General features: G+C 40.1%; 1 protein-coding gene across 1 annotated transcript in view; it reads right to left on the bottom strand.

Moving 5' to 3' along the window:
* Positions 1 to 1,539: 1,539 nt before the first annotated feature.
* Positions 1,540 to 27,820, bottom strand: part of LOC135213709 (N-alpha-acetyltransferase 15, NatA auxiliary subunit-like) — a 123,079-nt gene continuing 96,798 nt past the window's right edge. Inside the window, 9 exon segments of the mRNA XM_064247816.1 lie at positions 1,540 to 4,549; positions 6,110 to 6,207; positions 7,254 to 7,476; positions 7,762 to 7,947; positions 8,063 to 8,190; positions 8,663 to 8,715; positions 11,769 to 11,920; positions 14,886 to 15,023; positions 15,174 to 15,326. Coding sequence (XP_064103886.1) covers positions 4,328 to 4,549; positions 6,110 to 6,207; positions 7,254 to 7,476; positions 7,762 to 7,947; positions 8,063 to 8,190; positions 8,663 to 8,715; positions 11,769 to 11,920; positions 14,886 to 15,023; positions 15,174 to 15,326 — 1,353 coding nt within the window. The 3' untranslated portion in view covers positions 1,540 to 4,327.

The following is a 27,820-nucleotide window of genomic DNA, read 5'->3' as shown; positions in this document are numbered from 1 at the left end:
GCAGAATAAAGGTGTAACACATGAGAAAAGCTGGAGGAAGCCCTAAGAAAACTTCATAAGATCAGGAGCAAAAGTATTACAAAATCCCAAAGGACAAGAGGAAGAGTAGTGACAATGAGACACTCATCAAATTTTGCACCCAAAGCAGGGACCGAGATTTAAATGGTTGAGATGCTAAGGAAGGATTTGGTCTAGACTAGATATCTTTTGGATGACAAGTGATGGAATTGGAATAGTATAAAATAGAGGCCAAAAGCCAAGCACTGGGACCCAAAGGTAGGTCATTCAGTGCCGCAAGTAATATTGGAATATAGAGTTAGGTCGATGTTAGGAGAGGGTGGATAAAAGGACGGGAATATAAATTAAGTATAGTAAAAGGAGCCATAGCGGTTGCAGGGATGCTGCAAAGAACCAAAGCAATGCCTATAGTGCACTGATGGCACTACCCACTGTACAGGCAATGATAAGAGATCCCCTCCCTTGTCACCCCACACCCCATAGATGAATCTAAAGGTGACAATAATGAAAATAACGTGGACATGAACGCCTTATCTCCAGGTATGCAACTCATTAGCTATGACCAAGAACTTAATTAGTACTTGTTCCTATGCTATATACAAATTCTTGGTCCTTTACAATATGATATACGTACTTGCGGCATAGCAGCAAGTATATCCTACGGTAAAGGACCTCGGGTATGTATAGTTAGGAAAAATAGTTTCAAAAATTGGTTTTTATTCTTACATGAATGATTGAGATTAAAAATTTATGATAATTCCTGTGCTGGGCAGACAAATTGTCCCTTTATTTAAACTTGATTACACCTACACCTGTGAGCCTGCTTTGACAGTTAGTAGTCAAAGTATTGTCACAGGCAGTTTGCAGTTGATGTATGTTACATCTTTCACAACTTGTACTACAGGCAGTCAGACTCGACCTTTACAAATATACTTACAGTTGGACAGATTATATGGCATCAGTTATGGTACATCAGGTTGCCATTATTGAATGTCAACAGTTTTTAATGAGTTGCTGTTGTTCTAAAATGACATTCAGTTATTATTCACATTTCAGAAGCAAAAGCTTTTACCTTTTCCAGAACATTTTTCAAGCTTTTTATATATAATCCTTTACTTCACTAGAAAAACCCTCTCCCACCCTTCATATTGAATGGGTTATGGTTGGGATGAAAGGTAAGGGTGGGAATTTTTTTTTTTTGCTAGTGGTCTTAACTTGCTGCTTCCTTATTTTACTTCAAACACAATGCTTATCTAATGAGGGCATTTGCAAAGCAATGGTTTCACATTCACATCGCCTGAAAAGACTAATCTTGATTACAGAGAGGGAATTCCTTTTTGAAGACACTTTCTTCCTCAGAAAAGCTACTTCCTGTTTGTTCAAGTTGCCCCCAAAGTTTTGATGATAGCCATTGAACTATATGAAAAGAATTGTTCCCCGCTGTTTTGTGCATCGTCTACTTTTGTAAGCTGCCTGTACGTGGTGTAAGAACCTTCATGTCCCTGGGAAAAGAAACAATAATAGGGATTTATATTTATTTTCAAGTCCCCATTTATAGGGTCCTCTGCCTATATAGAGTGACACTGTAAAATGTATCAAAATAGGGTGGTATGCAGGCAGGCGGCTCATATAACAATCCATGTACATTCTGTCTGTGCCCATTTCATTCCTAGATCACCTGAGGCTTTACGAAAATAAAAAGAGAGATTACACCTAAAATAAATTTCAACAACCTATATAACCCTAATTTTTCTGTAAAGAGAAAAAACAATTGGCAATTCCCCTTCATCTCATCTCTAAAGAAAAGTACATTTTTGTTTAAATTTTCAAGTTCCATCACAAATTCCAATTGCTAAGGATGAATACAGGAATTTCTCTACTGATCAACATTTCTGCAAGCTGGGAAACCAAAGGCATTTATGATGGAACCAATGTCAGTGACCAGAAATACTAATGGAGAAGCTGTTGCTGCGGATGCAGCACACCTCAGATGAATAAAGATTCAAATGCCAGGTTGCATTAAACCAATATATACAATTCAATATAAGCAAATAAAGCACTTGAAAACACCACCCCTTTGTGACTAGCTGAACCACATCAGAGCAACAACCGAACTTCTTTGCCTGATAAATTAAGTGAAAAATAATGGCAATAAAAAAAAGATGAAATAATAACAGTGGCATCAAAGCAAAACCTGACTTGCTTTAAAAATTAGTAATCTGTACTATTGCAATTCAGCAAAATTTACCATCTTAGTATTACAATTACAATGTTAAAGTATCTTAATTATAAGCATGACCAATTATTACAATAGAAAAAAAAAAAAAATACAAATGAATGCGAAATGACTCGAGTATTAGACATATGAATAAATGCATTGCCTTTACACCTTCCCTAAGCCACCTTTACTAGAATTCTTGGATATAGTCTTTGGCTTCCATGATATTTACTGTTACTTTCATTGTCTTGAGAAAGTAACGTACTGTACTAGGCAAATTTAAACAATAATCAAAGCTGTATCCTAGTATATTCATAAACCAGATCTAGTAAATTGATGCTGGTTTCTGGTGTCAGTTAATACTGCTTAACTGGTTTAAATTACGCAGTGAACATACATCATAGATGTACATAAGCAATTATCACAATATGTAATTTGTGCTTGTACAAATGTATATATCTTCTCTCTGACATACATTTAATAGCCTATTTTACTGGCTTCCTGCAAGATATCCAATGCAAACCAATCACAAATAACTACATTAAACGAGCAGCAATGGTTATGTACTGATGTTTTAAGCTTTACAATACTAGCAAGAGAAGTGAATCAGTCATGACAGCCAAATACTTTATCGCACCAATGTCGTTGTTTTCCATGGCAAGTTAGGTACAAAAAATGAACATTGAGGGAGGGGTTATTGGTCCAATTTCTTAAAACACCACAAGTGAGAGCAAGGAATACTTGAGCATTTAAAAAGAATTTAAGTTCAGTGGAGTTAAGACACTGCATAACAGTTTGATTTGAAGACTTGGGATGTCCAGAGTTATTTCCAAATTAAAGTTCCAGTACATGAAAAAACAATGAAGTTCATTAAAAAACACAGTTCCCTTACAGCTTAAGATATGTTGTTAAAAGAGGAAACTTCCTTTGCTGGTTTGATTATGGATATTAACGGCAAAACCTATACAAAGATGAGGGAACTTGCACTCTCTTTGTCATCCTAAAATCATTTTATGTAGGAGAAACTCTCAATCATAAGGTTCTTTGGCATGGGCACTTTCAACATAAAAGAGAAGAGATAAGAGGAATAAAAGGCACATAATCAATGGTAGTCTTTTGTGAAAATAATGATGACATTCAACTAATAATTGTGGAATGTACCATAGAAAAACGGCCACCAACAACAAGAAACCTCCAATGTGCACTAAACAAAACAAAGGACCGCACCATTAAAGGTCACTCCTACTCAAATCTAAAGGAATTAAAAACAAATTTTCAGCCTGAAATAACAGCCATACACAGTAATGGAGCTTCACTCTGGGTTGACTTATTTTTTCATGAACATACCACACACAGCTTTAAACAGCATAATCTCATAAAACTAAGGTCAGCAGACCTAAAATTCTGTACATTCTCTGCCTTAGTTTCAAGAAATATTTTAGAATTTTGACCAAAGAAGGGAAAGAAAAATTGATAATCACTGACATCACATGGTCTAAGGCAATTTTTGTTGTGTCCTTCACAGATGCCTTTTTCCACATATCTGGATTGGTGGGCCTCCACACAAGCAATGTCAATTCAGGATAATGAAAAAATTATCTACAGGTAATAAATACACATTTTTAAAGTAATTGTTCAATATAAGCATTTAAAACAGGAACTTCATAATGTTCAATGATTTCCTATGTTCAGAGGTGATTTCAAATGTTATTATATATATAATATATATATATAAAAATACTTCGCCAATATTTAACAAAGCAGTTTTTTCCAAAATCAATGTGAATTAATTAAAATGTGGCGAGAACAGCATGAGATGGAATACTCATGATATTTATAATAGTATGATCTTGGTTAACACCAAGTTTAAATACACCAGGATAAACAGCTGTTTCATTGTTGGGAGTAACTTACTGCTTTCTTCTGAGATAGTAATCTCTCTTTCTCACAGTCTTTTTCTATACATGGTAACTGGGTCTGATTCAGCAAGCAAGCGCACTCCACACGTGTTGAGTGAGGGTTCCCATTGTCACATTAATTCAAACCCTGCCTTTTCTTTAATCTGCATTGTCTAAGATTAACTAATGAGCCTCAGCTACTAGGAGAGTCAACATGATTGTGGTTGGCGGTGGAAGTGGATTGCGATGTGGAGGTTGAAGAGGGGTCGCTGGACTCGGTCGTTGATGGCTGAGGAGGATAGAAGGCTCTCGCCCTTGGGAATACTTCGTGGCACTGGCTTTTGTAATGGCTAATTTCCTCAGCAGTAGCATTAAACTCACTTGATTCTAACCACTTAAGGACTGACTGTGCATTCTGTCAAGAAAATATTTGCATAAGTGTAAAAATAGTAAATATTCTGAGAAATGTCATTAACATTTTTTACAAAAGCTTACAAAACTAATAATACAAAATTTCCCCTGTAATCCCGATTAGTTGAGCATTTTTAGGCTAACATAATTGGAAACCTCACATAAGGAACCAGTCATCATATTAATTTTAGCAGTCTAAACCCTCACACTAGGAACTTGTCATCAAATCAATTGCAGCAGTCTTGTTCATCCTAAAAACAATACAACTATAAAAATAGTAAACTGCCAACAAATACATTGACAGCAATAATACTTCCACTTCATTTACTGAAAACTATCAAGGTATACATACTAAATATGACTTACTATCGAATACTGTGGGGGTAAGACATCAATGGACCAAAGGGGGTTGGGGTTGGGCAGGGTGTGACACACAGAGTGAGAGGGAGAGGAAGTGAGAGAGGGAGAGTAGAGGGGGTGTTAGGAAGAAAGAGGGTAAGAAACAGAGAAGGTTGGAAAGAGAGAGAGAATGTAACAGTTGCCATTCAGATTAAAAGCTGAGTAAACGCAGAGGCGTAAATTGAAGAAGCCGAGAAAGGCAGCACAGTCTTGTTTGGAAGGCAGTTCTGAGAGAACTGATATGTCACAGCATACATTGGGGGGGGGGAGCCAGGTCAGCTCCGCTCACCTCCTTCCCCACTGGCTATCGCCCATTACGATCAAACCCCTGTGCTATTAATAACTGAACTTCAGCTGGCGCTAGAGAAATCCCCTTACGTTAAGACCAAGGGTTTGTTCTGTATATAATAAGTATGTAGTATATAATACACACTTATAAAATACATTGCACAAAAAAACAAAACATACTTTATGGAGGAAAAACAAAAGGGACAAATATGGAAGTAAAAAATTCTCACACTATCATTGTAACTGGTTTTTTAAACCCAGCGCACAAGCAAATTAACAATAACAGTGAAAAGTAAAGTAATACTCACTTACGACAAACTTATGCCTTCCTAGGTAACCTTATTCTAAAAGATAATCCATAAAACTAGCTTTGAAACATTGTAGCACTAGTTGCATCTCTCCTTTAAACATACAAAGAGGGGACTACTAGCTAGTACAATTTTCTCCACAACAGTGAGAAAGCATCAAATATGATGTTCCATATTCCATCAGCATTTAACACACAAATTTCACTAATCCCCATTACATAAATCACAAATACAGATAGACCTAACAAGTAAAGGCATTAAATGAGAGTAGTTAAACCTTTAGTAGATGCACGAGTGATACAGTACCCAAACCACTGGGATTCAACAGCTAAGTGAAACTGGTGTCTAAAATGAATTCATGAGAATAAGTTAGGCTTATTGTAAGAAATGGGCGTGGTGAAATAATTAAGTTTTTCACTGTTAAATAATTTAAGATTCACTCAACATATAACTGATAACAAGTAATAAGCTTTTCAATAATGATTTCCTTATTTTCATGTTTTTAAGGCAATAAGTTAATTCCTTAATTCCCCATAATATTTATGAAATAATGAGTTAAAACTTCTTACCTGGTGAGTACTGCCTGACAAGTGTGAATCTAAAGCTGTTGCAATGGTAAGGCCTCGCTCACGTTGTACGCTGTCAAGGAGCACCATTGATCTGGCAGCTAATAAAGAACAAATATATTATTATACTTTAGAACTGAATAACATTAAATTATAAGAAATAGTAATCAATAAAAAAAATACCATAGATTGTACCACAAAAGTCTAGCATCATTTTGGTTTCAAGTAAAAACATTTGCCAGGAAGGTTGGCCTCCCATCTAAGTAGCATGAGGTACAACTTACTAAAGTAAGTATAAACTTTCAACATCTATTGTTAAAAATAATTTTATCTGTAGTACCCAAATTTCATTACAATATTTGTATAGTGAAATACTCAAAAAGTAAATTAGTAATAACTCAACCTCGAGTTATTTCTCCTTATGGCCAACCTTACAAGTCTAGAACACTCGCTGATTTTGTAAAACCAATCTGAGCTTTATTCTTTCAAGCTTTACAATAACTAGTCTGTAACTGAGTGATTTTTACAGCAAATATATTATTATACTTTAGAACTGAATAACATTAAATTATAAGAAATAGTAATCAATAAAAAAAAATACCATAGATTGTACCACAAAAGTCTAGCATCATTTTGGTTTCAAGTAAAAACATTTGCCAGGAAGGTTGGCCTCCCATCTAAGTAGCATGAGGTACAACTTACTAAAGTAAGTATAAACTTTCAACATCTATTGTTAAAAATAATTTTATCTGTAGTACCCAAATTTCATTACAATATTTGTATAGTGAAATACTCAAAAAGTAAATTAGTAATAACTCAACCTCGAGTTATTTCTCCTTATGGCCAACCTTACAAGTCTAGAACACTCACTGATTTTGTAAAACCAATCTGAGCTTTATTCTTTCAAGCTTTACAATAACTAGTCTGTAACTGAGTGATTTTTACAGCAACTTATTCAGTCCAATGTTTACCCCACTAAAAATTTTTAAAAACCAGCAAGATATTACTGTAATTATTTTAACTCTCTTTTCTCTCTCATGTCTGTTCATATGATAACCACTCCGTTAAGAAAACATATTCATACTTTAACATTCATCAGAACTTTTATCCTGAAAGATGAAGACATAATGTGAAATTACTAATCTACCTTGTAATCTATGTGGGATGGAATCTTGATGACTATTCAAAAAATCTTCATTCAATGTGGTAGGATCTGTTGTTGGAAGTAATCTTGTTACTTCTCTAGAGATAACGTCTACGACAGCCCCACTCTGGCCAATCATTTTTTCATTTCTAAACTTAAGAAACCTGACCAAACACGTATGAAGTTCTGGATGAGTAGGTTCCAATTTTATAGCCCGTTTTAATGCCTGAAAGTAAATAAACCTTATTCCAGTGAAATTTCAATACATTCACATAGCAGTGAAACCACTTAAATGTTCTATAATTTTTTCAATAAAGAACCAGATTAGTTCAATATGATAAACATTATACACAAAAGGATTGGGCTTTAAAGTTAAATTTTGACAAAATATTCCATTGTGCCATCAAACAAAATGGGGCCCTGCATTATCTTATCTTTTTGAAGAATTTGTTAACATGACATCTTTTTTAACCAACAATAGCACTAAGCTCAAAATATCAGCTTTCCTCACCTGTAGCATGAGCAATGGTTTAGATTTTCTTAAATAAATTTCAAAGGCCATAAGGTGAGTTTGAATTCGGTTAGAAGCGAGAGACTGGAGAGGTTTAAGAAAGTGGATGGCTTCACTTAAAGGATCTTCTGTCCTCTCCAATTTACTTGGTACTAAATCTTCTGCTGGTGTGTTTTCGTGGTCATCCTGCAAATACATGATACAATTACAGACACTCATTTTGAATACAAAAATTATGTCATATTCAAATTTCTAATGTTCTTACTACTTAGTCAGTAAAACATGTTTCATAAATACATACTGGATTTCCACCAGTCTTTGATTTCTTATCCTCTTTCTTCTTTTCCTCAACCTTATTTTGTTCAGCCTTTTTTGCTGCTTTACGCTGTTTAGATCTAAGTTTCTTGAGCTCCGCAGGGTCCATATTTGCTGTAACAATAAAAAAATATCACTCATAATAATTTGACGATGCAAAAATTTTGATTGTGTAACCTCAAGCTTATGGTTACTGAATATGTTATTTGAAGAAAAAGTGAAAAATAAAGTATTTACGACTGCTGAGAAGAAACAAGAGCAGAAACAAGAAGTAATAGACAAAAAATACAGGGTAGGAAAGTACTGAACTTCCCTTAAAAGTTACACTGGAATGAACTTTTAATTGTAATCATGAACTTGAAAATATAATCAAAAGGACTTGATGATACTACTGAACTAAGGATTCAATGAATTTCATGCCATTCAAGAAGAATGGTGGAAGCACAAGCAAGAATCGGGCTAAACCCAAAGGTCCTTATACCTCATACCACTAATAATACTTGACGAACTTCAGTACTCAAAAAGCACACTTAACCTACTAACGTATAAATACAGTATTTGAATATCAAACATTACGTTCACTTACCTGTATTAATATTATTTTCTCCAGTATTTACAGACAAAGGTTTGTCGTGCAACCTGAAAAAGACAATTAAAATGGATAAAAGTTCAACCAGGCCACATACAGTCCACTTATTGACTAACAGAGATGGTCAACATGATCTGTTCTTACAGGAGGGACAAAATTCAGAGTATATGATGCTGAAGTATGACTGCACTTTGAGAACAACAAAAGTAACAAATAGAACGATAAATATAGTACATGTAATTTCAAGGGAAATGTCTTTTGTTTGTTTGCTTGTTTGTATGGTGTTTTTACGTTGCATGGAACCAGTGGTTATTCAGTAATGGGACCAATGGCTTTACATGACTTCCAAACCACGTCGAGAGTGAACTTCTATCACCAGAAATACACATCTCTCACACCTCAATGGAATGCCAGAGAATTGAACTCGTGGCCACCAAGGTGGTACGCTAGCACCATACTGACCACGCCACTGAGGCACTACGGGAAATGTCTTGGCCATGCTACAGTTGTGACTTTAAGATGCTCAAACCAGGGACCATCAGTTATGATTCTAAATGGCATTTGTGAATTAGAAAATCAACAGATCCAATGTTACTTTTCTACACTATACAATTAGCGCCTTTCGCCATTATAAAGTACATATAATATAATGACACTATTATAAAAAGTGTTTTAATTACACCACTGTGTCAAACTGATCAACACATGACTAGCCAAATTACAAATGAAAAAATAATCAAAAATAAAAAGCTAAAAGGGAATCAATGTCACAGCAATCAAAGTGACTTGTTTGTACACTGTTATCCCTCAAAATTAATGGGTTTTGAACTTGCATATTTGATTACTGGCAGAATTTTCATCAATTAAATATTCCTCGCACCCTATACTATTCATTTGTGTAAAATCCCATGTCTCATTTGGGGTAATTTTGTAATGCAGCAACTGAGTGTTTAACAGCTTATAAATACTTCACATATGCATACTATGCATACTACTCTGTTTTACCATTACAATATACAGTATGTACTGTATACAAAATCAAATGCAACTGTTGAAAAGGTCACAATTACAAAACGTAACTGTCAAAGAAAAATGTGAACAAAAATAGAGCTGCAAACAATCCACATGGATTGGAAATGTACAAAAAACTAAAAATTACATAAATAATACTTAAATTCTTGCACTACTTTTTATATACTAACATGAAAAAATACACAATGAAAACCAGTGATATTTCTTAAATTTTTTTAGCTTGCAATGAACTGTGAATCTGTACTTTTTTGCAGGATCCCAGCAACTTTGTCACAGTTTCAAGCCTCAATCTCATATTTTCTCTCTTTGTAGCCAGTACATCAGTTTTCCCAGCTCTAGTATAAAGTGCAATACAGCTGTAAAATCTTCAATTCACCAATAACTCACAAGTGGTCTCTAGTCCACCCTCTAGATCTGGAATGTTTTAAGGGCATTACAATCTATATTCTATGGTTAAAACTGAAAGTCGATCTCAATAAAGAGAGCATAATGAAGATCTGGGGACTATACAACTGCTGATGCTATGAACATCACCAAAAAGGTCTTGAAAGCTTTTAAACCTGATACAGGTGAGGAAGGGTTTCAACCAATGGATCTTCCAAATTTCACTGATAAACCCAATTGACAAGGTGGCAGCTTGATCAAGGTAACCCAAACATCTCCTTTACCAGATGGAGATGACAAAGAAATGCAGCAACAGTGCCGTAAAAAATTTTATGTCTGATAAGGAAGCAGATAGATTGTGTTGGTACCCTGCTTTCATGAACTATTTTTATGATGGTGACCTGCTGATGATATGGGACTTGAAAGTAAAGGAAATAGAAGATGTAACTGCATCATTTACAAAAATTTTGTTCAGAAATGAAGAGGGGAAAAAATTAAACAGAAATCGCAATGTATTTTCCATGGGCCAAACCCAAAATCCCAACCTCTCCTTCCACCTATCCCAGTCACCACGGGAACTCATAAAAGACCAGTGACTAAGAGGGAGAAGAACCTGACATTCCACATCCACTGAACAGAGTAAATTATAATAGTATTGTGGTTTTTAAACATACATATTTCTTTTATCTTTATGTCATGTAAGTGAAATGACTGTACAGCAAGACATGCATGATTATTGTTTGTATGGTGTTTCTACGTTGCATGGAACCAGTGGTTATTCAGCACCAGGACCATGGCTTTACGTGACTTCCAAACCACGTCTAGAGTGAACTATCACCAGAAATACACATCTCTCACCCCTCAGTGGAATGCCCGAAGTTTGAACTCACAGCCAATGTGGTGGCACACTAACACCATACCAACCACGCCACTTAGGCGCTTAAAAAATGCAAGATAATTTTTGTGATGTGTTTTTGTTATCAGCATCATCATTGTCATTTAATAATGTGTGAAAGACTTGAGTGAAAGTCTTTGTATATCCTTACATACAAGTAGTATGTATAAGATAAGTGGTACTGGTAATATGTTAGAACAAAGAGTGGGAAAGTAAGAAACTGATTTTTGAGAGGGGCTGGCACTCCCAACCCTTGTGAATATGGTTATACAATACCACAAGCACTGAAATATGCCATTAACGCTAAAACAATATATGCAATATAAAGTAAGCAGAGCACCAGACAGATTCCAATTTAAGAATGAATATGTACCCCTTCAGTCATCAACTAGTTAATGTTATCCCTCATTAAACAAGCATATTTAAACAAAGGAAAAACAGATTTTACTTTTCAGGTGCAAACTTGATACAACCAACTATTCTTATAATAAAACCGGATAAATTCTTTAAGTGACTAAAAAGTAGTTTCAATACAGAAAACAGCCAAGTTTATGAACACAATTAGCAGGATACAAAAAGGTGACACATACCAGATTGGAACCTAAAGATACATGAATATTTAAAGCTGCTAGCCGGCCAACAGATGATGATCTCTCAAGCTGAAAATGAAGTGTCTGGGACTTGTGAAGACCACAAATATGGGCTCATGTAAAGATGGTCTTGGTGTCAAAAGCTTCAAATAACCTTAACACAACAACAGGAACATATATACTATAGAGATTTCAAACTTACTGTAGATATGTGGTGATTGCTATCCTTGCTGCATCCCAGTAAAACCTATTATTTCTCAAGACATCTTCTAATCTAAGAAGCTCAACGTAAGATCTCAAGGTCATCTTTCTCATGCAGTATGTGTGGAAGTCGAATTGGTCCTCGATTATCTCCTGAAAATAATAAAAGCAACTAAAAAATAACACCTGATTAAAAACACCGATTCTTTTTGTGAATGCAACAATAAACTGCTGTTTTTCTGGCTGTAAAGATTTTCAACAAAATGGAGTACTGTAAATCTTATTCACAGTATGGGCTGGAAAAAAGGTTAAGTGTATGTGCATGTACACAAAATTAATGGTGTTACACCCCACAATAAAAAGCATGAGTACAAGTATGTGCAATAAATGATATATTTGAAGAAAATAAAGAAGTCTTTTTACTAAAACAGAATATAAACTAAGTTGTTCACTATATGGTAAAGTTAAATACAAACTTGGATTTATAAAACTTGCTAATAATAGAACTTTTATATATAGCATCCATCACAATTCTCATTTCTTTACTATATATCCTACTATTAACAGTAACAAAGTTATTTCTGAAAAGAAAAAAAATTATCAAATCTACCTGCCACAAAAACCATTCAATGTTTATCAATTCATGAACACAAGTGCCTTATTATGCCCACTTTCATCCTATTTCTGATTTCTCCTTTCCTGATGTCAGTAAGCACAATTAACAAATGTTGGCCTTGAAACCTTGGAGACACACTGGACTGTAAGAAAAAAATATAGCAACAACCTGGATGAAATAGAGATAGCTAGACTTGTTACATAAAAATATCTTAAGTTTAGAGAGAAAAGACTTATAATGAATACATAAAGACTTCGCTACTACAAGCTAAAAAAATATGACCCAGACATTCAATTTGGACACAATTTTAAAAGGCTGTAACTTTAGAGTGGTAAGAGTAATGTTACTGGAAGATCATACATGAAGCTGCAGTTGAAAATATCAATGAAAGATCTCAAAGACTGAGAACATTTGTACATGATCTGAACAGATGAAGAACAGTTGTATATGGGGAAGTATCAGTACAGAGTTATAAGAACAACCAGGAAAGCACTGAAATGGCCAAGATGACTTAAGAAATTATGGCAATTTTTGGGAGAAAGTGACCAAGACATGAGAGTTGTGATAACTCCCTTTGTGTCTAACGGCATAAAGGGAAAAGCTGATGTAATATGCCAAAACTATGATGACAGACCAGGACCACTCGCCTTTTGGAAGATCAAATAACCTGATATCAGTATGTGAAACAATGACTAACGATGCATAGAGAAAAAGAACAGAAACTATAACCTACATATAGGATACCTTAAGTAGGCCATCAGAGTGGGGGCATGTTCCCTATAAATCACATAGAAACTACTTAATACCATTACCAGACTGAGAAGAGCCCTTATTAGGCTCAGAGGTCTGGATAAACTAATCCTTTATAATAACTTAATACCATTATGAACAAGGGTGAAAGCAAACAATCATTTTCAAATACAGCAGCATATGGTTTAATCAATCTTTGCCCTGATGCACTGAAGGGGAGAAATAAGGAGGGGATACGGCTTATTCCAATTAAATGTTATAAACTTGCATTCTGGAAAACGACCAGACCAAAGGAATATATTTTAATTAATTCTGGTGGGTTTTTGGCACATTCACGAAGGAAATAAGCAAGAACTTAAACTTCCTCCATGATTCACTAGAGTCAAACCAAACATGTACATACAATAATTAATTAATACATGTTAACTTGACACTGACCTTCAGTAACTGTTATGTAGGACCTATACATATAAATGGTGAATTGGAAAATACGTTTTCCAAAATGAACGTAATGTTTAACGATGAACCTGACTATAAACTATACTAATAATACTTTTCCTTAATGAAATATTTAAAAAGGTACGACCAGACAACAAAAACACCACCACTCAACAGAGGAAGCCTAACCATGAAAAATTCAATTAATGTCTTGCACATGACTGTTCGAAAAAGAAAAAACAAATCAAAGGTGATAAAATGGGAATAAATATCTGTGGGATAGTAAATTGTATACTATATACAGTATACAGACATACCAAAAGATGAAGGAGCTATAACAAGGATTATGCACATAGACAAGTGAGATTCTCAACTACATAAAAACCCAGATTCAAGGGGGGTGCTACATGTCATGGCTATCTAATTAGTGGATGTTTTGGGCAAGTCACAAAATAGGCTAAGGTACATGAAGGGTTTGGCATGTCAAAAAAAAAATTAAAAAAATAATTCTATTTGAAGGATAATGAAACAAATGAGACATCCCCTGCCAAAAAGGTTACACCAAAATTTGGTGGTTTTTATTTAATGTTGGATACGGGCACACGAGGCCACTATTAACCACACGGTGGAAGTTTTCAGGTCGAAAGTGGCTCTGTGTCAGTGCTATGAAGGTCTGAAATCATGTATTCCAACCTGTCTCAAACTAAAGAGTTAGATCTCGTGTGGGACCCAGAAGGACGTATGACCCTGATCCCAACAACTCCGCCACCCAGTAACTCAACACCCCGCCCTAATTTCACAATTTTTGTTGTCTTTCTTGCACTGGTGAGTACTCGTACTATAATAATTAATTCATCTAAAATATGTATCTACAGATGTTTTTCAGGTCTCCAAACATAAAATATAGTAAACCACGTATTTCCCAATTTCATAAATTTTGAAAAAATCAAAATATCTACCAAACAAGCATATATTAATTTTAGTTTGTATATTTAAATGAAAAAATATTGCAATAATTTAGGCTTGGCTAAAGAATAAAAAAAAAGTGGAGGAAAAAATAAAAAAAACAAAATAAAATATGATCAACATATGTATAAAATGGCAGATCCTGACTGGCTGATTACTTTGATATATAAATTTATAATAATGCATTTTTATACAATTATATGAAATACAATGTATAACTTTAAACAGCATTTACTCAAACCTCTATTTCTGGGTTACACCCTTCCGGCAGGGGACGCCTCGAATCTCACACCAGCTATTCTTTTCACACTGTATGTTCCTAAGTATACTCTCTTAATCAAGTCTTACCTGGAAATGTCGGTCTACTTCGTGGCACTTTCGTAACGAGTCCCCAAATTGCCCCAAACGGTAATACGCCTGTGCACACTCAGTTTGGAACCACATACACTGCATTTCATTGAGGTTCTCCATGGCTGACACTCCCTCCTTATATGGATAAAAATGGTTTCACTATTATATTCTTTAAAAAAAAGGAATAAACACCGCACTTCAGTATTACGTGATTAGAAACTCACCAAATAAATCAATCAAAATTAACTAATATAAGAAAGGTTAAATTATGATAACACAACTTACCCTAGTAAATTTTGAACACATTTCCTCTGCTTGTCTAACCAAGTTAGCTTTAAGGAGGTAAGAGGCAGCCTTCGAGTTGACGTATCTATCAGCAGTATCTAATGTTTGGGCTTCCTGTAAGGCCTCATATGCTCCCACAAAGTCACCAGCATGCTGTTGTATGATGATATACAATGACACATTAATACTTATATATATGGGAATATTTAATATAAAAAGATGAGGCAAAGCAAAACAAAATTTTTCATACTATTCACATCACAACTAATTCAAAATTGAATGTATACCACCAGTCTAACTTGGCAATTAAACGTAATTACTTTACCATGTAATTCATTTGATTTATGGCCATGCGTATGGGCTTCATATACCACAAAAACATATACTCCAAAAATGCTCTTTTGTCTAACAGATAGATCAGAGCATGGTATATTTACCACCTGAAGCCTCATCGGGTACCCTATACCATACAGACTCAGGTATAAACCAATCACCAGCCTCACATTTTAAGTCTGAAGTAGAATTCCGAAGACTGTTGTCTTCTTTACAGAATCACCAGTGTTCATTCCTCCATAATAAAGTTTTGATCTATTTGTATTATGGAAGATTAATCCACAATTTTTGTACACTGCATTTTGCACTGCGTTTCTGGGCTTCACCTTCCTAGTATTCCTGATTGTATCCATTTCACTAAATAAGGTAAATAAGTTTTTTTTTTTAATTTATGCCTTTTTTATGTGCCTCCTTTTTTTTTAGTGTGATAATGAGCTACCTTTATAATTATTCCTTATTTTGCAATAGTACTCATGCTTTGCATTCAAGTCAACTCATCTGTGAACCCACATCTGTTGTGTAGTAGCTGCCAACAACAGGAGATAACAGACTACAACCGGCTACTTTTATCTCATATGTAAAATGCAGAGGGATGGGGTGGAACTTGCTAAGACTAATAATCATGCCAGTGCAAGTATATATCATTAATGATGGAAAATGCAAGGCAATCCACTTCTTCCTCCTTTTCATACTTTATACATCCTTAAGTCTCCCGAGGTTATGCATTTCTTTGTCCTGAGCATTTAGTTAGTGCCTATTCTTGTTTGACTACTTGTCAAGTACAAAATTGTTTCATTTTTTATTATTTATTACTTAAAAGTATTAAGGGAGAACTTGAGCAACTGGTTTCTAACTCATAGTTCCCAAATGCCTGACAGAATCCACTGAATTCTCACAAGAATCTAGTACTCTCAACTTCCTCCTAAAGTACCAAATTTTAAAAGTAATTTGTACCAAATTTTAAATGTAATTTGTATTTTATTCCAGGACATAAAACTACACTTCCATATATAGACCTAGCAGATCACACCCACACTTAGATCACCCAGAGAAAGATAAAAAGGAAAGATATGAAAATATATGGGGCAAACGAAACTGGCTTTAAAGAGATAAGAGTAATCATGTCCTCTCTTAAAGGCAGTAGGAAAGTAACTGATGGGTTACGGAATGCCCAGTGCATCGTTTGTTTGTTTGTATGGTGCTTTTACGTTGCATGGAACCAGTGGTTATTCAGCAACGGGACCAACGGCTTTACGTGACTTCCGAACCACGTCGAGAGTGAACTTCTATCACCAGAAATACACATCTCTCACTTCTCAACGGAATGGCCGAGAATTGAACCCGCGACCACCGAGGTGGAATGCTAATACCATACCAACTACGACGCTGAGGCGCTGCCCAGTGCATTGTGGGAACTATCAATGCCCCGTGACCAGGTACAGATGCCAATAGTCCCTGGATCATACAAGTTTTCTATTAATTCTACTGCTTGTACAGCTGGCACTAGTATACATCCTCCAATGTTTTAAGACAATGGTTTGTTTTGTATATGAAAAATTTTTATTTATATAGATTCTTGGCATTATGCCAAGCACTGGGGCAACTAAGGCCATTCAGCACTGAAACGGAAATTGTCAGTAAAAGGTTTGAAAGGCATTACAGGAGGAAAACCTCGCAGTTGCACTATGAAACAATTGTTAGGAGAGGGTGGACAGTAAGATGAAAGAAAGAGAATTTGAACGGAAGTACAGTAAAAGGAATGAAAGTAGTTGCAACTAGGGGCCGAAGGGACAATGCAAAGAACCTTAAGTATTGTCTATATTGCACCGATGAGGTGCACTGACGGCACTATCCCCTATGGGGGACTAGTGTAAAAGGATTGTGATGAAATATAAGTTTTAATAACAGAACATTTCTCCTAACAAATGCAACAATTATACATGGAGTGCCACCTCCAATGGCCCTGTTATTGCAGTTTCACATCCAGCCTATACAAATTACAAGGACAGTTACTACCCATGATGAGTCCATGGTTTTCATGTATGTACAGTAATTTAGGCCATTTGCTACTTCTCATTATCAAGTACTTTAACCAGACCACTAAGCTAATTCATTTAGCTATCCCAGGCCTGGCTTGAGTGGCCACAAGGGTTTGTCTTTATTAATTAGTTTTTTTTTTAAATCTATAATTGGATTAGTTGAACAAAATTTCATTTTTTTTCTTTTCAAAACCAAACATTTGTTAACCCTCTTACGCCGATTGGACGTATTAAACGTCGAGTCAAAATATCTCCCGTATGCCGATTGGACGTATCATACGTCGGCCTCAAAAAAGTTTTTTTAAAAAATTTCGCGCAAATACTTATAGGCCTACCAGCCAAAACTTTGAATCACGCGCCTTGGGGGATGCTGGGAGTTCACGGATTCAAGGCGTTGTTGTTACAATCGCTACGCAGGGCCGCGCAAGCGCGAATTTCTTTCTTACGCACTAAAAAGTATCAGTGACACATCTCAAAAATTATTTCGTCACTTTGACCTAATTTTTGCGCCATTTTAAATTATCCTTTACATGAAGTATTATATATGAAAATGTGTGCAATTTCATGTAAAATACAACAAAAAAATACTCATGATTGTAGCTTTTATCAGTTTTGAAATATTTCCATATAAATAACGATAAGTGCAAAAAATTTCAACCTTCGGTCAACTTTGACTCTACTGAAATGGTCAAGAAACGCAATTGTAAGCTAAAATTCTTATATTATAGTAATATTCAATCATTTGCCTTCATTTTGCACCAAATTGGACGTCTCTAGCACAATAATATTTCGATTTATGGTGAATTTATGAAAAAACTTTTTCCTTACGTTCGTGCGATAACTCTTCCGATAAATTTTTTCGTGCGATTGTCCTAATGTTTTGCACCTTTTAAATTTGCCGTTACATAAAGTTTTATATATGGAAATGTGCGCAATTTCATGCACAATACAACAATAAACAACCCATGGTTGTAGCTTTTATCAGTTTCGAAATATTTTCATATAAATAACGTTGTGCAAAAATTTCAACTTTCGGTCAACTTTGACTCTATCGAAATGGTCGAAAAACGCAATTGTAAGCTAAAACTCTTATATTCTAGTAATATTCAATCATTTACCTTTAATTTGCAACGACTTGGAAGTCTCCAGCACAATATTTCAATTTATGGTGAATTTATGAAAAAAAAAAAAAAAAAAAAATTTTTTTCTTTATCATGTCGCGAACGGTAACTTCCGAAAAATCAGAATTTGTTTTGTCGATTGTTCGAAATGTTTGCACCATTTAAATTAGCTGTTACATAAAGTTTTATATATGAAAATGTGCGCAATTTCATGTAGAATACAACTAAAAATGATTGAAGGTTGTAGCTTTTCTCTTTTTTCGAAATATTTGCATATAAATCATAATAAATAGAAAAAAAACCACGTTCGGTCAAATTTGACTACCGAAATAGTTGAAAAACGCAATTGTAAGCTAATACTCTTACGGCCTAGTAATATTCCGTCATTTTTCTTCATTTTGAAACAAATTTGAAGTCTCTAGAACAATATTGTGATTTTATGGTGAATTTTTGGAAAAATATATTTTACCTTCACTCCGCGCGCCGATTCGCGGCCGCAAGTCTCCGAAATACGTACATCGCATTATCCTAATATTTGCTCCTTTTCATAATTAGCCGTTTTATAGTTTCATATATCAAAATGTGCGGCAAATTCATGAAGAATACAATAAAAAATAATGAAGGTTGTAGCTTTTTCCATCTCCGAAATATGTGCATATAAAAAAAAACAAAAATATATATAAAAATTTCGACATTCAAGTCAAATTTAAACTCGTCCGAAATGGTCGAAATCTGCAATTCTAATCTAAAACTCTTACACTATCGTAATATTCAATCATTTGTCTTAATTTTGAAACAAATTGGAAGTCTCTAGAACAATATTTAGAATTACGGTGAATTTTTGAAAATAACATTTTTTTTACGTCCGCGTGTTACGAATTCGTACATCATTTTGTGATAATATTTTTCCGGTGTTGCTTTTATTGTTTTTACTATGTATTATATATCAAAATGGATTGCAATTTAGTGGTAAAATACAAAAAAAAAAAAAATTAACTCGTTTAGCTTTGACCGTTTTTTGCACAGCGTGATTTGAATACAATTATCTAATGAATTTTTTTTTTTCACTACCATATATCGCATTATTTACATATGATAATGATATTATTTTTCATTTCTGATGATTGCATACTACAAACTTCAGGCAATGACAAAAAAATGAGCCAAAAATGAACTCTTAATCTTCAAATTAAGCGCACTGTGATTTTTTTGAAAAATGACAATTTGTCCAAAATTGCATTTTTCCTAACTATACAAACCTGAGGTCCTTTACAATAGGAAAAAGGTACTACGCGGCAGCTGGATAGGTCGTAAGCTTCGAACAAGGGGTTCGTAGTTAACTGCTTGTCCGACAGGCGCGCAAGCGCAAGCGACTGGGAGGTAAACAAATCACTTTTGCTTTTGGCCCAAGCAAAAACTGCAGAGTGAGGGGTGGCATGAGGTGGGGCTATGTGTAAAGGACCTCAGGTTTGTATAGTTAGGTAAAATGCAATTTGGACAAATTGTCATTTGTTCCGACACGGCATACAAACCTTCGGTCCTTTTACAATAGGAAGACCTTCATTTCTTGGTGGGTGGAATCTGAGTCTTTTGTGAACAGACTGGTGTTCGCCCAACCTTGGAAGCCTCCCTGGTCCATAAAGAAGGCGAGGGAGGGATCCAAGCCTCTTTGTCCGATTGATCGGGGTGTGCACCGCAGGATCAATGGTCAGACCTCTGGACCGAGTACTAAGAGAGAGGCAAGCGTATCTCTTCGTACCAGCAATGTAAGAACTTGTTCCTGTACAGGAGCAAAGATAAAGTCATGGTTTTGACTCTAGTAAGGCATCCACTTCCCCCCCTTGTATAAGAAGTGGTGGGATATTCTGCTCCTATTCCCTAGTGAAAGGGATAGGATGGGGCTCTGTCATATAGCTCACGGCATCTCGTCCTTATCCAGCAGGGGTAATGACCCGTATCCTCTACCCACAGGTAGAGGGGTAGAAAAAGATAGAAAGAGTGCCAGTCACTTTCTCATTCACTATCTATTCATACAGTCACACCAGACTCGATGCTGTTCAGCCTGCTAGGGTCTGGGTTAGCTAGACGACGTGTTGAGCAGCCACCACGGGTCCTAAGGAAACCGATCCAAGGACCTATGGGCAATATCCAAGAGGTATAAGGAAGGTGCCGGTGGTCTGGTTGTACCAGAGAACCCCTGCTTCCATACCTGCGCCACGGAGAAGTTCTTACTTACGAAACGCCAATGAGGGGCCAATACTTCTGACTTCGTGAGCTCTCGGACGGGACGTACGGATGTCGTCCACTACCATCAGCCTCATACGCCCTCCTGAAGACCTCACGCAAGCCAGGACGAAAGAGTGTTCTTGATACTTCTTTCTTGGTGACCCCACCGTTGCTAACGAAGAGGCGTCGACACTCAGGCCCGAGGTGTCGAGTTCTCTTCAGATAGCGCCGTAGCGTCCTCCCAGGACAAACGCAGCATCTCCATCCCATCAATATCTGCATGAAGTTCCCGTACTCTCTTCGCGATGCCAGGTCCAGCAAGAAGAGGGTCTTGTGAGTTCCCTGGGTTGGCAAGACCTTTGGAGGCTGCTCTTAGCAAGGAGATCTCGAACGAGTTCGAGATGTCCAAATCCCGTCAGTTTCAGGACGAGCGTCAAGGGCGGCTCTGTATCCTTTGACTGCGGGAACTTAGAGGAGCTTCCTCGGCGAAGAAAAACGAGGAAAACCGCTACCTGCTGAAGAGTGGCTCTGAGAGGAGATAGGCCCCGTCTACGACAACCCCACAGAAGACGGCCGACTTCCCCTGGTACACAGCTGCAGAGGACTGACGGACGTTTCCAGCCATCTCTGTTGCTGCGCTACGAAAAAAGCTTCTCGTTCGCAGAGATGGGGATAACAGCGCCAGCCGTGAAGACGTAGGGACTGGACTGCTCGGTGGTACCGCTCGACGTGTGGCTGGGTCGAGAAGGTTGTGCCAATGGGGAATTTCTCTCGGTTCTCTTGCGAGAAGAGCCAGCAAGGTCCGGATACCAAATGGCCTGTGGCCATTTGGGAGCCATCAGGATCATCCTGAGATTCGGGATGAACCAGTGCTCGACTGATCACCTGCGAATCAGGCTGAACGGGGAAAGGCATAGGCGAAGAGGTTGTCCCACGGGTGTGAAGAGCGTCCTCTGCAGCTGCCCATGGATCCGGCACGGCCGAGAAAGAACACCTGGAGCTTCCTGTTGTGCCGGATGGCGAACAGATCCTCGACTGGTCGCCGCCACAGGTCGAATAGCCTTTCCGCCACGTCCTGGTGTAGAGACCATTCGGTCCCTATCACCTGATCCCGACGGCTGAGCGTGTCTGCTACTACATTCCTTCCCTGGAATGTAGCGTGCCGACAGCTCTATTGAGTGCGCCTCGGCCCACTCGTGCACCTGCCGAGTCAACTGATACAACGGGAGAGACACTAGGAGGCCCCCCCTGTTTGTTGACGTAAGCCACCACCGTGGTGTTGACGTACATCAACACCACTGAGTGTCCCATCAAGCGGTCCTGGAACTCTTGGAGAGCGAGGAACGCTGCTTGAGTTTCAGTACATTGATGTGAAAGGTGCTTGTTCGTTCTCGTACCACACTCCTGAAGTCCGCAACTCTTCCAGGTGTGCGCCCCATCCCTCGGTCGATGCGTCTGAGAGCAGCTGCATGTCCCGGGGGGAGAGTGCGCAGAGGCACTCCTCTTTTAAGGGTTCCTGTCGTCCAGTCACCCGGCTAGGTCCTGCCTCACCTCCTGTGTCCGTGACAATGGAAAGCTTGGGGGATCCGTCGCCTGTGACCAACTCTCCTTCAGTCTCCCTGAAGAGACCGCAGGTGAAGACGCCCGTATGGAGGGACTGGCTTCCCGCCCGAGTGGACGACAGGTGTCCGATCACGACTTGCCATCGCTGAGCACCTGGTTCCTGCCGAGACAGGAAAAACTGGGTTGGCTGCCTCCCTGAATCTGCTGATCCGCGAGTCTGCGGGGAAGACTCGCCCTGCTACCGTGTCGATCCGCATACCCAGGTACTTCATCCTCTGCTTTTGTGCTCGAGATTCGGACTTTTCGAAGTTCAGAACGATCCCCAGATCGCGACAGAACTCGAGCAGTAGATCCCTGTCTGTAGCAACTTGCGAGCGGTAGCTCGCCAGGACTAACCAATCGTCGAGATACCCCATCAAGACGTATCCCGTGCGAATGGGGCCCCCCAAGCAGACACCAGTTGTGAACACTCGCTGTGAACACCTGTGGGGCGGTTTGAGAGACCGAAGCAACGTGGCCTGAGCTGGTAACACCGTCCCGTCGAGGATGAAGCGGAGGTACTTTCTGGAGGACTGATGAATTGGGTATTTGTAAATACGCATCCTTAAAGTCCACTGAAAGCATGTATAACGTTCTCCCTGATAGAGTCGAGCACTGCGCGTGTCGTCTCCATCGGTTGAACCGGGTCTGGCGAACTCAACCGGTTCAGGGGAGAGAGATCTATCACCGTGCGCCAGCCTCTCGTAGCCTTTTCCACCAAGAAGAGTCAGCTGTAAAAGCCCGGTGACTGATCCGTGCCGATTTCTACAGCTCTCTTGCTCAGCATGGTCTTGATCTCCTGTCTCAATGCTACGTCCTTCGATGCCCCTGGAACGTACGCCTGCTGTTGGACCGTTGGAGGGTGTGAGGGGGTGACCGAGATTCGAAGGTTAATAGATCTCCCACTCCCGAAGGACATCTACAATCCAGGTCTCGGCGCTAGTGGCACTGCCAAGTTGCCCAATGGCTGGCCAGGTGCACCCCCCCACTTCCGGCAGCGGTAGGGAGGGGGAACGCCGTCCTTCCACTGTGAACGTCGTCTGGGTGGGGCTAATCGACACCTGACAGGAGAGAGCCGATACCGCTCCCGACTCATTCCAGTCCGCGTCGAGGTCAAAACCTCAGGAGGACCGAAGGGGTATTAAATACGGTGTCCGAAGAACACGTAGAAACGCCTCGTGTCGCAGTAGAGGAGTGGAAGTAGCTTGTTCGGACCGGCCAGAACTGAGAGAGCCTTCTTGTCCGGAGACGAGAGACTAACCTGGTTTCAACACAGTCGGCAAGCTCCGATCGCGGCAGACCCACCGTCGATTTGGGTTCCCGGGTTCCCTCGGGTCGGGCCCCAAAACGACTCGAGCCGAGACGTGGCTCTGCTGGTGGGAGCGGCGATCCTTCCCCGAGATCAATTGTGCTGACGAATCAGCGCCAGTAACCTCGGCAAAGTTCCTCTGGGATCTCGGAAGTACAGCATCTTGCAGAGTGGGACCGTTAAGCCCTTCGAACAAGAGCATATTCCGAGAACCTTCCTCCTAAGAAGGGGGAACAGCGACCAGCCCTCTCGGTCTTACCCCATCCACTTGCGCATACGTCCTGGCCGGTTCCCAGAACCGTGCCTGGCACGTAGGACGTCGTGGTGGGATCATGAGGGGCGCACCCCTCACGATCACTCCTCAATACCTCGCTCCTCCCGGTGTAACCCGAAGAGGTTTTGAAGGTACGGGAGAGGCAGACCACCTGACGGCTCCCTCATTGCTCGCTGGCAGCACCAGCAGGCTTTGAGGGCTGGAGGCGATCGTCAACCCGCGGTGGCGATCGAGCTGCAGGCCTGGTCGAACCGTCTCGCTGTGGAACGGCTGGACTGAGCACAGCGGCCCCGATCTCGAGTGTCAGAAGAGCTGGTGCTGGTTGCCGTACCCGGTCGCTTTCGGTTGAGAGCGACGGTCAGGCGACCTGCAGGCTCCACTGTCACAGTGAGACCGGTGCTTGTCCTCACTGCACGTCACGGTCGCTGGTTCCAGCCGTGGCTGGCCACCGGCGAACGGGAGGACCTCTTCCCAGCCTCAGCCCGTGGTCGGTCGTGGACCGTCACGTCCCCGGTAGAACCAGCTGTTCGCCGCGAGAGTGAGAGCTGGTCTGGTGAGAGTCGCATGAGCGGCTGTCACCAGTCTTCCGACCCCCCAACCCCCCCCCCGTTGCCGTGAAACCTGACGCTGAGCTTGACTCAGAGGTCTGGTTGGCCGTGGCTGCACGGTCGCTGGTAGACGACCGTGCACTCTCGTACCCCTCCCGCAAGCAACGAGAGGCCGAGACGGACCCATGACTGCAGTGGCAGAACCACTGACACCAGGCGAGGAAGTACCGGTGTTAGCCGGTACCCCTCTGGTCCCGTAGTCGTCTTCCTTGCGGAAGAAGAGACGGGCCCCGCTCCCGAAGGAGCAGGAGGACCAGCGGAAGGAACCCTCCCGTCCCACCGAGGTGAGACGGGTCCCGAGAAGCTCCGAGGAGACTTCTTAGGAGGGAGGAGGCAACCTTCTTCTTACTCGGCTGTGAAGTCCTTAGAAGTCGAAGGGAAGAGGCGGCAGCCGACGACGATGAAGAAGATGAAGACGACGACGACGACACCTTCCTCCTCTTCTTCGTCAGCTTTCTCAGGACAGACGTAAGATCTGCTATCCAGGGCGGAGCCGGGGCTGCTGTAGCCGAAAGCCACAGGGCCCGGACGCACCTGTACAGACAGACCAAAGTCTGGGGTAGTACCACCACGAACAGGGACGACATCAGCAGGTATGGGCATCTGGAGGAACAGCAGGCACAGCCAGCACAGCATCGGTAGGGACAGCCAGCGCAGCAACGGCAGGGACAGCCAGCGCAGCAACTGCATGGACAGTTCAGCCCAGAATCGGCAGGTACGGCAGGCAGCACCGGAAAACACAGGAAGTGGAGCAGCAGCCAGCAACATCCTGTACTGGGGCTGGCTCCAGGTCCAGGGGCGAGCTCTAGGGAGGGAGCGGAAGTGTGGTCGCTGCAGCGCGGCAAACCACTGAGCGGCGGCGGCACGCCCCCCCCCCCTCTCGGTACGGCGAACGGCACTTCACAGCGGCTGTAGGCTAAGACTGTTACCACGTTGAGGCGAGTACACCAGGTGAGGAGGGACGTCGTCACCTGGTGCGTGGTCACCACTCCATGGGTGACCGCAGTAGGCCCAGACATAAAACCAACCAGCCCCTGGACACTAGCACGCCCTGCAAATGGAAGGACGCCCATACCTCACCAAGGTCCAACCCTCGTGGCAGTAGCACCTGCGGAATAACAGTAGTTAGCGTTTAGTAGTGGGGGGGAAGTCCCCTCGCGCGGGGGGGTGAGCCCTCTCCGAACGAGTGGAAGACCCCTAATACAATTGTACATCGGGCACCGGCAGCCCTCCCCCCTCCCCCGCTTCTTGACGGATCGGGCGAGGAGAAGAACGCCGATAACCTCCCCCCCCCAGGGGAAGGGCCATCTGTGGGAGCTGAGCGGGTGGGGGGGGGGGGGGGTTTCTCGGTTCCCCACCCCCGCACAGTACCCACTGTACCCAACAACAATATAAGAGCCCGAGAGCAATCGTGCCATCGGCCCGAATGCAAGGGCATAAGGATCAATTCCCTGAACTGAGCGGAACTTGAACCAAAATAAAATATTGATGCAATCAATAATAAGGAATAAAATGAAAATGCATCTTGCATACGATTCACTTCACAATGAATAAGGGCTCGGATCGAGCGCATTTGCGCCCTAGGTACCGAGCGCAAGGGTGAAAGGATCAATTCTTACCTTTATGGATCAAGGTTTCTGGAAACCTTGGATCCATAATGAATTGATGCATCAAAAAACATAAGAAAATGAAAAGACTACTGCGCTTGCGATTTCACTTCATACAAATAAAAAGGGAAGGATCAATTCCCCAGGGAATAGCGGAAACATTGATCCCACAGTAAACAAGCAATCTCAATAAAAAATGAAAATGAAAAAGAACTGCACTTGCGATTTCAGTTCATTCAAATAAAAAGGGGGAAGGATCAATTTCCGGGTAAGCTCGGAAACTGATCCAAAATGAGTATTGCTACAATCAAAATGAATATATGAAAATGAAAAAGAATACTGTACTTGCGATTCCACTTCCATCACTAAATAAGTTTCCGTTGCCCGAGCGCATTCGTTCGGCAACGGGCATACAGGTCAAAAAAAATATAAATGAAAAGAGCACTTACTTACGATTTTCATCTACACGTTTCCAACCCAATCTACGCTCGGAGCGAGTGCTCCCGCCCTCGGCACCGAGCATACACAATACGAGGATCATTTCTGGGAAAATGAATTCCCGCACTTACGCCCTTCAGTCCCGGCACTCGGGTAATCGGAGGGCGTGGTGACACCAAGATCCTTTAATTCACAATTGAATTCAATGAAATGATTGTACTTACAATTCAGTTTCACTAGATAATTAGAAAAAGAAAAACACAATCATGCGAAAGCAAACGACGATGAAGCGGGCAGAGAGCGATGATACACGTCCACACGCCAGCAGGCCGAAAGCAAAAGTGGTTTGTTTACCTCCCAGTCCGCGCGCGCGCCGCCTGTCGGACAAGCAGTTAACTACCGAACCCTTGTTCGAAAGCTTACGACCTATCCAGCTGCCGCTAGTACCTTCCTATTGTAAAAGGACCGAAGGTTTGTATGCCGTGTCGGAACAAATTATTTTTTCCGCTTCCGCGCTCACTCCAAACCGGCGCCGGCATACGGGAGAGGTTTTGATTTTTAGGGCTTCGGCGTAAGAGGGTTAATTACATTTGACGCTTTCTCAACAAAGATGTTCAACTGCCAGCCTACTGTTCTGTAGGTATATGGACTGGATTACGCTGGTTATTCATCAAACAAGAGTGGCCATTCTAATGTGTAAAAATTACCTGTATATATATCTGTCCATTTGATATGACTTCCATACTACAACTTTGGCTCGCATGATTGTTTTAATGCATTATCATCATATTCACTGATACGTAATAGTTCCAGCTTTGGCTGGTATATTGGCTTCATTTCCTTTAATGCCTACTTCTGTTTACAAATTATAAGAGAACATGTGTCCAATAACATTAAAAATTGTAAATGAAGGCTCAATATGACTAGTGAGTTAGCAAGAAAAAATGTTTTCCCTGTTAAATAAACCTTCAAGGATGATCATCCTTACATCAAGAAGAAAGTATTGGATAAAAGAGTAAAACATATTTCTAATGAAGCGTATTAGAGTTTGATACATGCAAATAATCTAATATCCTAATTCTTAAAAGAA

Source organism: Macrobrachium nipponense, chromosome 43, assembly GCF_015104395.2.
Source record: "Macrobrachium nipponense isolate FS-2020 chromosome 43, ASM1510439v2, whole genome shotgun sequence".
In the NCBI taxonomy this organism is placed as follows: domain Eukaryota; kingdom Metazoa; phylum Arthropoda; class Malacostraca; order Decapoda; family Palaemonidae; genus Macrobrachium; species Macrobrachium nipponense.
This window is presented reverse-complemented; position numbering and strand designations above follow the sequence as displayed.